Source organism: Tachyglossus aculeatus, chromosome 4 (genome assembly GCF_015852505.1).
Source record: "Tachyglossus aculeatus isolate mTacAcu1 chromosome 4, mTacAcu1.pri, whole genome shotgun sequence".
NCBI lineage: Eukaryota > Metazoa > Chordata > Mammalia > Monotremata > Tachyglossidae > Tachyglossus > Tachyglossus aculeatus.
In genome coordinates this window covers 104936401-104948542 of record NC_052069.1, presented here as the reverse complement: position 1 = coordinate 104948542, position 12142 = coordinate 104936401, and the positions used below count along the sequence as shown (strand labels likewise).

Here is a 12142-nt window from a genome sequence, read left to right as displayed (position 1 = left end):
TGTGCCTGTTGCTGAAAGCAGTGGGAAGAGGATGTGGGGAGGGAGGGTAGTATAGGAGCTCCTAGTATGGGAGTACCCTGAAAATGTGGTAGGTCTGAGATAAATTGTGCAAACTCTCTGCCTGTTGCTTTGATTATGTATTTTCAGTTTGCCTTTGACAGACCAAGGGGGAGATCCTTGTCTGTCTGGCTAGGAGCCTTCCAGAACCTGGGCTTTCTGAAGCCATGTGTTTGAGACTGAGGGGAGATGTACTTGCCTGCAGTGTGACCTAGGGAAAATGACTGATCTTTTCTGTGCCTCAGTTTCCTTATCTGTAAAATGAGGATTCAATACCTGTTCTCTCTCCAACTTAGAATGTGAGCCCCAAATGGGACAGGGACTGTGTCCAACCTGATTATCTTGTGCAGTGCTTGCCACATCATAAATGCTTAACAAATAGCACTGTTCCATTACAGTAGTGTGTCTTACTCCAGATCAGAAATTTACGGGTTCAAATCACCTTGCGATCCATATATATTTTTCTCTAGTTTGTAAACTTTTTGTGGGCAGGGATCGTCTAAACCTACGATTTGAATTATACTCTCCTAAGAACTTAGTTCAGTGACCTGCACACAGCAAGGATTCAGTAAATACCATAGATTTATTGATTGATTGATTTTTCTGGTCACCTGCTGGACTTCTTGGTCACCCCTGAAAGTTCCTCGTGGGCAGGGAATAATGATAATTATGGTATTTGTTAAGCGCTTACTGAACGTGCCTTCCAACTGTTAGATTGTACTCTCCTAAGCACTTAGTTCTGTGCTGTGTGCACAGTAAGCGCTCAGTAAATACAATTGAGTGATTGATTATGCTCTATGAAAGGAATACTTTCCAGCCACCTTCCCTCCCTCTTCGCCTACGCCTATGCCTCCCCCTGCTTTACTGCCCACAAGCTCCTTGCCCCATCCTTATCAGGGAAATGGCAGGTCCGGGCACTTTACTCATTTAGAAACTATTTGTGGTTTCAGATTATACTTTAAACATCCTTACTGACGGTTTATATAGAGGGGAAAGCCTTTGTTTAGGCACTTTGGCTCTATTAAATTGAATTACTTCCCCCTGCAGTTTATACATGAGGGCAGCTTCTATTAAATGCAGTTATTTTCCCCTCTGGCTTGCAAAGCAAGCGTGCTGTTAGTAATCAGGGACAACTTCTAAATGTAGGTTTCCGCTGTGCTTACTGGAGCTGGTACTCAATAAACAAGCCAGATTTAGAGGTGTGCAGTATCTAGGACCCACCCAAAGAGAAAAGTGGGGGTGTTGATGGGTCCCTAGTCCCCTGCGTGTTTGGAAAAGAAAATGACACTTAGTAGGAGGCTCTTTTTTCCGTGCAAGAGTGGGAATGCATTTACAAGTCCCCACCTAGACCTGGTGGCCCAGGATAGAGAAGAAGCATGACCTAGTGGAAAGAGCATGAGCTTGGGAGTCAGAGGACCTGGGTACTAATCCTGGCTGTGCTGTATGACCTTGGGCAAGTCATTTAGCTTCTCTGGGCCGTAGTTCCCTCATCTGCAAAATGGAGTTTCAATACCTGTTGTCCCTACTCCTTAGACTGTGAGCCCCATGTGGAACCTGATTATCTTGTATCTAATAATAATAATAATTGTGGTATTTGTTGAACACTTACTATGTGCCAGGCACTGTACTAAACGCTAAGGTGGAAACAAGCAAATCAGGTTGGACACAGTCCCTGTCCCATATAGGGCTCACAATCTCAATTCCTGTTTTACAGATGAGATAACTGAGGCAGAGAGAAGTGAAATGGCTTGCCCATGGTCACACAGCAGACAAGTGGCAGAGCCAGGATTAGAACCCACGATCTTCTGACTCCTTGCCCTTGCTCTATCCACTATACCATGCTGCTTCTCTATATGCTGCTTCTCTACCCCAGTGCTTAGTACAGTGCTCAACAAAAACCATTATAGTTGTTGTTGTGAAGGGCTGTCAAAGTGTGCTACTGAATTAACTTGGCCTCTATATCTTGGGCCATGTTGGGATAAAAGACAGGAAAAGAGGTTTATCTAGAGGGTAAAGCCACAACGGATTATACCTTCTGGGTGTTTTCTGTAACCTTTGGAGGAGGGCAGAAGGCTAGGGTGGCCTTTAAGGATTCTAGGACCTTGGATTCTCAACTGTTCAGTGGGAAGAATTTTATGAGAAACTTAAGAGGCTCTGGAAGGTCATTTTCAGAGGAGAAATCAGTTTTAGGCACAGAGTGCCTGGGATAGGGGTATCCCGATAACCTTCTAGCCTCCATTGGGAGACTTTACACTGAGATAGGGGATGGATAGGATGACCTCCCAGTTGGGAGAAAAAGATGACTTCATGCACAACTTGCCCGATTTAGTCAGCAAGTCTGAGCAGAGGGCTGTCTGTGATGGACAGGGAAGAGAGATAGACAGTTCCCCTCACCCTAGGATTCGGTAGTCCCATTGGAAGATGGCGAAAGATTTGGAGACAGCATTGGGGCACCATCCCAGATGAACCCCATTGCTCTGAGTGCTGCTAGGTTGGACATGAGTTGGGCAGGCTGAGCACCCAGGGTACAGGGGGCTCTGAACTTCAGACAGAAATGGCAGAGGTGACTGGACTGGGTGCTTGAAGGTGGTGAGGAGTGTTTGATTCCAGTGACAGCACAAGGGGAGGCTGGAGAGTGACAGGATGTGGTGGGGAGCAATGGACTGTGACCCTGCAAGAATTGATCAGATGGGGGCAGCCAATTCAGCTTCCCTGCTCACCTCCACCACTTTGGGATGCTGCAGGCAGATCTTGTCTTCTCTCAGAGGAGTACCAGTCCACCCCAGCAGGGAGGGGGCAGCCCTCAGGCTGGCACAGTCTTGTGTTCAGTACAGGTGAACAGGCTTGGTGCTCAGGGCCTCTCAGAGTATGGGGGCCGGGGGCAGGAGTGCGTGCCCAGAGAAAACATTTTCCCTTCTTCAAGGCTGGAGACAGCCCTGCCTGAATTCTGTTTTGTGCTGCTGACCTTTCCTTTCTTCCCATCCTGCTTTTCTGGTCCTTGGCTCTAGGGATCTGTTGATCCAGGTTTATCCAAGGGTAACTTCCACCTTCACCATGGGCCAAGGACCCTCCCTGAGGAACAATTCATAGCCGGCTGCCTCTGAGCAGCTCTGCTCGGATGATTCAGCTGAGCTTGATTTAACCCCTGCAGTCTCTCAGGGCCACAGGGTGAGAAAGCAAGACAAAGCAAAACCCACAAAATCCTTGGCAGTGTCACCAGGTGCAGTGGTGGCTCCCAGCTCCAGTGGACCTGCAGGGATAGGTGGGCTTCCTACAGAGTGAGAGGGGATGGAGTCAAAGCCCCATCCCTGCAGCCACCTTTACTCCCACTAGGAGCTAGGGAAGCTGGGAAAGTTTGAGGCTGGTCAAAACTCTCTCCGCAGACTGGTGGGCAGGACAGGCTGGGTTAAAACGAGGACCTCATCTCACCTCAGACTCCCAGCCCAGCTCACTCGCAAACTGGGGAAAGTTCAGCTGCACTTCTCCTGAGTTCTGGGCTCTCTCTGTTTCGAGCCAACATGGAAGAGAGACTCACCGCAGACATAAACCCATCCCAGAGGGCCCTGCCTAGAGAAATGGGTATCCCGAGCCCTGCCTGGCAGAGGTGATGTGCTCCCATTTTGGGGTGAGACACAGGTGGGAACAAGTTATAAAGTGAAGTTGTGCAATTCCGTTCTCCAGGAATCCTATGGGAAAGAGCATGGGACTGGGAGTCAAGAGACCTGGGTTGTAATCCCAGCTCTGCGACTTTCAAGCCCTGTGACCTTCCTCAGGTCGTTTCACCACTCTGCTTCAGCTTCCTTGTCTATAAAATGAGGATAAGATACCTACTGTCCCTTCTGTTAGATTGTGAGGCGCCGTGTTGGGCAAGGACTGTGTCTGGTCTTATTTTCTACTCCAGCTTTAGCTTGGTGATGGACAAATAGCAAGCACTTAATAAAAACAATAATGATTTTCAAACCGCCTGTATCTGGGTAGTTGGATTGAAATCCTCCCCAGAGTCAGGGCAAAGACAAGGTGACCCAGAGTTCTGTGTATTAGAATCACCTTTTCTGGGTTCTGCCCCAGCCGCCCATCAGGCTGGGTGCTCTGATGGCAGATTGAGCAGCATCAGCAACCTCAATCAGGAAGTTGTCTTGTTGGCCACCAATTTTCAGGTCCAGGGTCCCCATGGGCTCAGGTCTTCTGAGAAGACCTGGTGGGGAAATGAGACAAATTAAAGAACAATTCCTGGTGGGTTGGCGGGACTTTTTTAAGCCCGAGGGCAGATGGGCTAGGTCAGCCCTGGGTTCAGGGCCAGGGGAGGAGGAGGAGAATTCACAAATGCTGACCCTGCGGTCTTCCTTCCCCAGATCCCATCTGATGCCGAGACTGAAAGAATCGCGGTCTCACGAGTCTTTGCTCAGCCCTAGCAGTGCCGTGGAGGCCCTGGATCTCAGCATGGAGGAAGAGGTGGTGATCAGACCTGTTCACAGCAGCATTCTGGGCCAGGACTATTGCTTTGAGGTAAAAGACCCAGGGACTCAGTTCCTGGGGGGTTCCTCCAGGACAGGGGTGCCCAGGGGCCCCTCCCAGGAGAGAGCAGACTGGGGGTTCTGAGGGACTCCCTGGAATTCTGACCCTCAGGGTAGGTGCTTTCCCCTTCCAGCTCTTTACATTCTCAGCAAGGTCAGAGGTCAACAGATTCCATCCTCTCAGTCACCAGGGAGTGTCCCTGAGACCTGAGCAACCCATCATCATCATCAATCGTATTTATTGAGCACTTACTATGTGCAGACCACTGTACTAAGCGCTTGGGAAGTACAAATTGGCAACATATAGAGACAGTCCCTACCCAACAGTGGGCTCACAGTCTAAAAGGGGGAGACAGAGAACAAAACCAAACATACCCAGTGCTCTGACTCAACTGCAAAATGGAGAAGCAAGCTCAAGACCCCCCACCCCCCCCCAACCTCTCATCTAGCCTCACCCCTGGAACCCATTCCCCGGCTCCAACTCAGATTAGTTCACAAGGAAGGGAACAAGCCTTCCCCGTGTCCCACCTGATGGAGTCTTGGCCGGACACGGCTGAGAGACTCTGGACTTAGCTTCCAATCTCTCCAATCCCCAAACAGAAGCAGCTGGCAGTTCAAGCTTTTTGTTGCTGAAATGGCAAGTCACAATAATATAAAGCCTCTTCTAATACAGTGGAGGCATTGGTGGAGAGAAAGCCGATTCCCTTCCTGAGCAAAGCCCAGCTGGATGGACTCTGTTCATTCAGCAGCCTGGCTTCCGGTTGCTGGTCCTGTCTGGGAACAGAGCAGTTTAGAACACGGTCCATCCTCTGGTCTTTGGGCTCCCCCTGACTTCCAGGAATCATATGGTGGGATCTGACAGAGCCGGGGTCCCATGTCCACGTAACCAGTGTGGTTGGCCAGGGGACATGTTGCTGCTGGCACAGAAGAGCTCAAATCCTGCACCCAAGGAAGATAGGTGGTTTAATTTGAACTAAACCAGAGCCAGCAGAATCAGTCACTCAATTAGTCAATGACATTTATTGAACACTGCACTAAGCACTTGGGAGAGTACAGTACAATAGAGATGGAATACATGTTCTCTGTCCACAATGAGTTTACAGTCTAGAGGACAACAGGGAGCCAAACACTTTTACTGGACGCAGGTGGTCAAGAGAACTCCCCATTTCTCGAGACAGTGCCTCAAGGGCCAGGAGACATTTGGAGAGGATGAGGTGGAACTCGAACCCTTCTTCACAGTGGGGCAGAGATGAAGTAGTTGTGATGGCCTCTTCATAATTCCCAGAATGGGAGTGACCAGGCCTCAAACCACTGGCCAAACCCCCGGTCTGGGCTGGAGAGATAGAAGAGCAGTAGGCATGGTGCCCAGCAGGTCAGGAATGCGCTACCCTGGTGTGAGCTGGCTGATGGGGACTGGAGAGGGGAGGAAGGGAGAGTTTCCTGGAAGCCGAGTGAGACTAGGGGAGGAGGCAGCCAGGCAGGGAGGAGATTGCTGGATAACAGAACCAGGATGCAGGGAGAGAGAGAGAGAGAGAGAGAGAGAGAGAGAGAGTGTTACACACACACACACACACACACACCCATGCACACACACATAAGAGCGCACTCTATGTCTCTCTTCCCCCACACTGTTCAGTCAGTCTTGGACATTGGGACAGGAACTCCGGGAGAAAGGAAAACTCCTCTGAGTACCTAGAGCTCTGCCCCATTCATCCTAGAAATCTCAATTGGCACCACTATTTGCCTCTGTCAATGAGAAGCAGTGTACTCTAGTGGTTACAGCATGGGCTTGGGAGTCAGAGGACCTGGGTTCTAATCCCAGTTCTACCACTTGTCTGTCGTGTGACCTCGAGCTGATAATAACAATAATAATAGTGGCATTTGTTAAGCGCTTACTACGTGCCAAGCACTATTCCAAGTGCTGGGGGGTACAAGTTAATCAGGTTGTCCCACATGGGGCTCACACTCTTGATCTCCATTTTACAGATGAGGTAACTGAGGCAGAGAGAAGTTAAGTGACTTGCCCAAAGTCACACAGCTGACAAGTGGCAGAGCCGGCATTAGAACCCATGACGTCTGACTCCCAAGCCCGTGCTCTTGTCACTGAGCCACGCTGCTTCTCTACTTCTCTGTGTCTCAGTCACTTCATTTATAAAATGGGGATTAAGTTTGTGAGCCTTATGTGGGACATAGACTGTGTCCAACCTGATTATCTTGTAACTACCCCAGTACTTAGTACAGTACCTGGCATACAGTAAGCACTTAACAAATACCATTAAAAAAATTTAAGATGGGGTGTGTTCTCCAACTTCCAGGAAGGATACTGTGGCAATAGGGAGGCTGGAGGCTCCCTCTGAAGGTGGGGTTACCTTGTCTGAGTAAATAGTTTTCTAAGATCTGGGTGGGGCAAGTGCAGATAGTGCAAAGCAGCAGCTCACAACCTGCTTAAAAAAGGGGTGTTCAGAGGAGCAGGGGACTCAGCCATGCCACGGACGACAAGAATGCCCTTAAGGTGGGATAGAATAAAAGCAAAAAATCCATTGGGCAGGCCAGCCAACTGACCAGATTAGGAAAGACCAGTTGACCCGGAACCTCGCAAGTCACCAGAAACTGAATAGGGGAACGGAGCTGATGGTTCTGAATTCACCGGGGCCAATGGATTGCATGGGGACTTATGCCTCCAGAAATCTGGTCCTCCCAGCAGTGGTTCCGTGGGCTTAGGACATTGGATCCAGCAGCCACGTTGACTATCCATTTAAAGGGACCACAGAGATTTTGAAGGCCACCGGGGACATCCGAACTCACCATGCCTCCTCCGTCTGGGAAGGCTGATGTTCCATTGCATCAAGGACCCTGGGTTCAGGCACCAGGGTTTGTTCGTGTGGGAAAGGATCCAGCTGCGGTGTTCTCCTCCACGGAAATTTCATGCTATCCCCCAGGCCTGGCGGCCATCCCCGGGCCCCTCATCCTCGGAGACCGCGATGGCTGGGCCACCGGCCACTACACCCCCAGAGCCGTCCCACGTGACCCAGTGGCAGCCTCAGCCCACAGAATCTGGATAGCAGAGGCGAGCTGGCAGCTATGCCCTGCCCTGACCCCATCACCCCTGGAAAGTGGAGGAGCATACCTTGGCCCTGTGGAAGCAGCATCCCCCTTAAAGGTATGGCACATTTACTTTGACTTTCAGTTCTCATGATACATGGGTTCGTGGTTCAACTCTTACATCGTAACTTGGCTTCCAAACGTGTCCCCTGTAGCCCGTTTTCCCACTTTGGTCCTTGTTCCCAGGAACATTTGGGTGCTTCTAGGGTGCAGCTTGTCCCAGATTCAGTTTTTCAGTCAATAATGCCTTGCCCATGATGGACAGTGGGAGTTTCATCTTTCCTAGTAGAATAGCCTCCCATGTAATCCTCCTGCATGGGGATTCGGGGAAGGAGCTCTGATATTAAATCAGGCTTGCCAATAAGCCCACACACATACCTGCCCTCGAGATTGTTTTAGCAGCCAGCACTCCCTCCTGAGGTCCCCAGCCTGTACTTATCCAAGAGTGAAATAAACACATCTGAAATTCTTCACAACTTGCTCAGGACCTAGCCTGGGGTAGGTAAGGGCTTTAGTGCCAAGTGGGGAGTTGACCTGGGTAAAGGAGAGGGCTAGGTGGGGAGTCTCCAGGTCCTAGTTGAAGAGAGGAAGTGGAGCAGAGTCCCGTCGGTTCAAAGTCCTGCTCCCTCTATGTGAAGCAGCCTGGCACCAAAAAGATGGCTCCTTTCCAGCTCCAGCCAGAGACGCATATGTCTTCAGCAGATTTGTGGTTTATTTAAATTCCTGCCTCTCTTGTTATCTTGGGAGCAAGCTGGCTCTGGGCATGCTCCGCTCCCCTCCCTTCCCCATCGGGTGGGAAGCATTGGAGAATCCAGGCAGCCCCAACGTGCAGGCAGATGAGTCTGTGCTGGGGTTTGATCATCCTGGGAGTTCTCTGGGTGGAATTTCCGGAACAACGTCCCTTCCAGGGCCGAGAACAGAAGCATGCCAGAGCACCCTCCTCATCCTGCTCATTCCCACCACCGTCCCCATACCGTTTCTCGAAAGATAAATCCCCCAGATAATTATGCTTAATTATTGGCGTGATCCATCTAAGGCACAGAGGGAGTAAGATCAAGAAGTTACATCAAAGGAACGAGTTTGGCACTTTTTGCTTTTGGGGTCCCAGAATGTTCATGGCCCGCTGCCCACACTTGAGGCCTCATCCCTTTGGCTCGGTTGTGGGGGTCACAGGGCAGCTTCCAGCCCTCCAACTCTCTAGAGTGATTTTTTTCCATTTCAGGGGCATAGAGAGTTGTGCCAGACTAGGGAGGGGAATAGGGTGGGAAGACAAGGAAGAAGGTGGGAGACGTGGCTCTCCTGAGATATCAGATCAGCGCTCATCTTTCAGTGGGCCGGGGAGAGAAGGGCTGGAATCACTCCTGCAGGTGTGGGTGGGTGGGTGTAGGTTTTTGTGCATCAGGGTGAGTTTGTATCCGGGGGTGTGTGTGTGTGGGTGTGTGGGTGGGTGGGTGTGTGTGTGTGTGTGTGTGTGTGTGTGTGTGTGTGTGTGTGTGTCCACGCAGGTGTCAGGTACACAGCAGGGGTGGCTACTGCGTAAACTATGTGATTGGATTACAGCCTTCCATGATGCCCCTTTCTGATTTCCGCAACCCTGTTGGGGAAAATCCATGTTTTAATGGTGGGTGCATTTGATCAGGGGGTTTAACCTTGGAGCTTGCTTCTGTAGATTTGCATATGAGGATGTGTGTTGGGTGTTTGGATTCAGGTATGCACATATGGATGTAAGGAGGGTGGCTAGGTGACTAGGTGTGTGGCACCTTTTCCCAGCCCCAGGATTCCTGGGCCTAGGAATTTCTCTCTTTTGTTTTCTGTGAGCTGCTGCCCCTTGCCCTTCACTGATGCGTGATCTAATTCCTTTCTCCAGATAGGCAGTGGTGGAGTGGGCTGGGCCGGGGCAGCCCCAACAACCTGGAATAAGCCGGTCACACCTGAGAAGACCCTGAAGACTCTAGCCAACCTGCTGCCCTCTGGGCTTTGCAGGGTCAGCACCCAGCCTGACCCAGACAGGCCCGAACCAGGCAAGGGAAAGTGGATCCCTAGCACTTCAGAAATGTGAGAAGATGACCACATGGCTGATCCCACCCAGATGTGGAAAGCCACAGCTGGCCAGGTGTAGCCTCAAGCATTGCCAGCCCACCCGGAGCCTCGCTGAGTGGTAGAAGACACTTTGGGCCAGTGCCTCCCTGGAGGGCTGAAGTCAGAAAACTCAAACCAGAGAGTCATCCATTCTCCCAGAACACTTGCCAGACTGCATGTTCCTCTTGGATATGGACAAGTGGGGAAGTCTAACCAGTCTAACCCTGGGAGCAGTAGGGGAGAGAGCACAGCTGGGGGCTGGAAAAGAGTCTGAATGCCTCAGTAAACCTACAGAGCAACATGGATCCCCAAACCCCAAATCACAACCAAGCCCGCTCCCTTAAAGAACTTCTACCCTTGAAAGGGAGAAACAGCCAGCCTGTCAACAGTACCCAAGAGCCTTGCACCAAGCCCCAGAGGGATTTTGGAGAAAGGAAGAACTGCAGGAAGGTGGTTTGGACTTCCAAGAGGGAGCAACAGTGGATGGGGGATGTGAAAGTCGGGAGTGGGAGCTCTTCTTGAGCAGAGACTCTGGGCAGTCTTCGAGTTAGAGCCGAGAACATCCCGATGCTGCCCACGATCACCCCGGCCACAAGCCCAGAGTGGTGTGTTTGTGTGGGTACTGAGCTGGGCAGATTATTGGTGACCCATCCTTCTCCTTGGCCACACTGTGAAGCCCGATCCTGGTGGTTCACTGACCCTGGTGCCGTTGTTGAATATGAACAACCCTGCTCTGTATTTTATCTCTATGCATAAATGTATATATTGGAGATGCCATATAGAGTATGTGTAGGCTCATCTCAGGAAGAGACCAAAGGGTTAGACTAGGGCTAGTGCTGCTGTAACAGGGCAGTCCAGGTGACACAGCCCTGGGTGGCCAGGATGTAGGGACAATCATCTCTGGGATTAGGATGGGGAAATCTTCTCTGGGCACCATTTTTCAGAGGTGTTAGGCCCCAGTGAGGTGGTGGGGAGGGCCTTGTTGCCCGGTTATTATTATTATTATTATCATTATTGTATTTTTCAAGGGCTTACTATGTGCCAAGCACTGTTCTAAGTGCTGGGGTAGATACAAGGTAATTAGGTTGTCCCACGTGGGGCTCACAGTCTTAATCCCCATATTACAGATGAGGTAACTGAGGCACAGAGAAGTTAAGTCGCTTGCCTCAGGTCACACAGCAGATGAGTGGCAGAGCCAGAATTAGAACCCAGGTCCTCTGACTCCTAGGTGTGTGCTCTTTCCATTAGGCCACACTGCTTCTTGGGGGTTGTTCAGGGACCCTCAGCTTCTTAGATTCATCCACAGTGAAATGGAAGGGTACAGGAGGCAGAGGCAGAAGTGAAAGGATGGGAGTATGGGAGAAGACAAAGAATCTGGCTTGTAGGGAACCTGCTGTCAAAAAAATCCCCAGAAAAGCTGCCCAAAGTGGGCTTACTCTTTTGGGGAGATTAGGATCCCCAGGACCCAAACTTCCCTGTACTAAGGCTGGCTGGTGCCACCCTAGAACTAGCTAGAGAAGGGAGGAGTAGGAGTATTAGTACCATCTATTGCGCACACCTTTGGTGCAGTGAAATGAACTAGGTCCTTGGGAAGCTTGAGACAATCACAGAAACCCAAAAGGCATTCCGCTGGGCTCTTCAAGAAATAATCCCCAGCTCTAGTCCCTGCTCTGCCACTTGCTTGCTGTGTGACCTTGGACAAATCACTTCACTTCTCTGGCCTCAGTTTCCTTTCTGCTGTAAAAGGGGGATTCAATTCTTGTTGTCACTTGTACTTAGACTGTAATCTTCACTTGTGGCCAGGACTGTGTCTGACCTTATTATCTTGTATCTTCCCCAGTACATAGTGCAATGCTTGGCAAACAGTAAGCACCTAACAAAACCAAAATAAGAATTATTTTTTTTAGCCCCTTGTCGGGACAGGACTGTGCCTGACCTGACTGTCTCATATATACACCACTATTTAGTACAGTGCTTAGCACATAGTAAGTCCTTAACAAATGCCACAATTACTATTATTATTATAATCAACATCATCATCTTCTTTCCCATGCAGGTGACTACATCCTCGGGGAGTAAATGCTTTTCCTGTCGGTCTGCGGCCGAACGAGACAAATGGATGGAAAACCTGCGGCGGGCGGTGCACCCAAACAAGGTAGTTAGTGCAAGGCGATGCACCCAAACCCCTGGCCCACATCATCCCGCTGGCCTGGAATGCCCTCCCTCCCCACATCTGCCAAGCTAACTCTCTTCCTCCCTTCAAGACCCTACTGAGAGCTCACCTCCTCCAGGAGGCCTTCCCAGACTGAGCCCCCTCCTTCCTCTCCCCCTCCTCTCCCTCTCCATCCCCCCTGCCTTACCTCCTTCCCTTCCCCACAGCACCTGTATAT

At 50.5% G+C, this 12142-nt stretch overlaps 1 protein-coding gene across 10 annotated transcripts in view; it reads left to right on the top strand.

The window, feature by feature from the left end:
* Positions 1 to 12142, top strand: part of LOC119927380 (DAB2 interacting protein) — a 257379-nt gene that overhangs the window by 179334 nt on the left and 65903 nt on the right. For 8 of the 10 annotated variants that reach the window (XR_005450405.1, XM_038746012.1, XM_038746011.1 and 5 more), the window contains 2 exons: positions 4410 to 4563; positions 11809 to 11907. Coding sequence is in view for 9 of the 10 variants with exons in the window: in XM_038746012.1 (XP_038601940.1) it covers positions 4410 to 4563; positions 11809 to 11907 (253 nt within the window). In the remaining variant the exon portion in view is untranslated. Of the gene's footprint in view, positions 1 to 4409; positions 4564 to 9818; positions 10203 to 10285; positions 10358 to 11808; positions 11908 to 12142 lie in introns of those variants that run through there. The other 2 variants (XM_038746014.1, XM_038746016.1) reach the window with 2 other exon arrangements.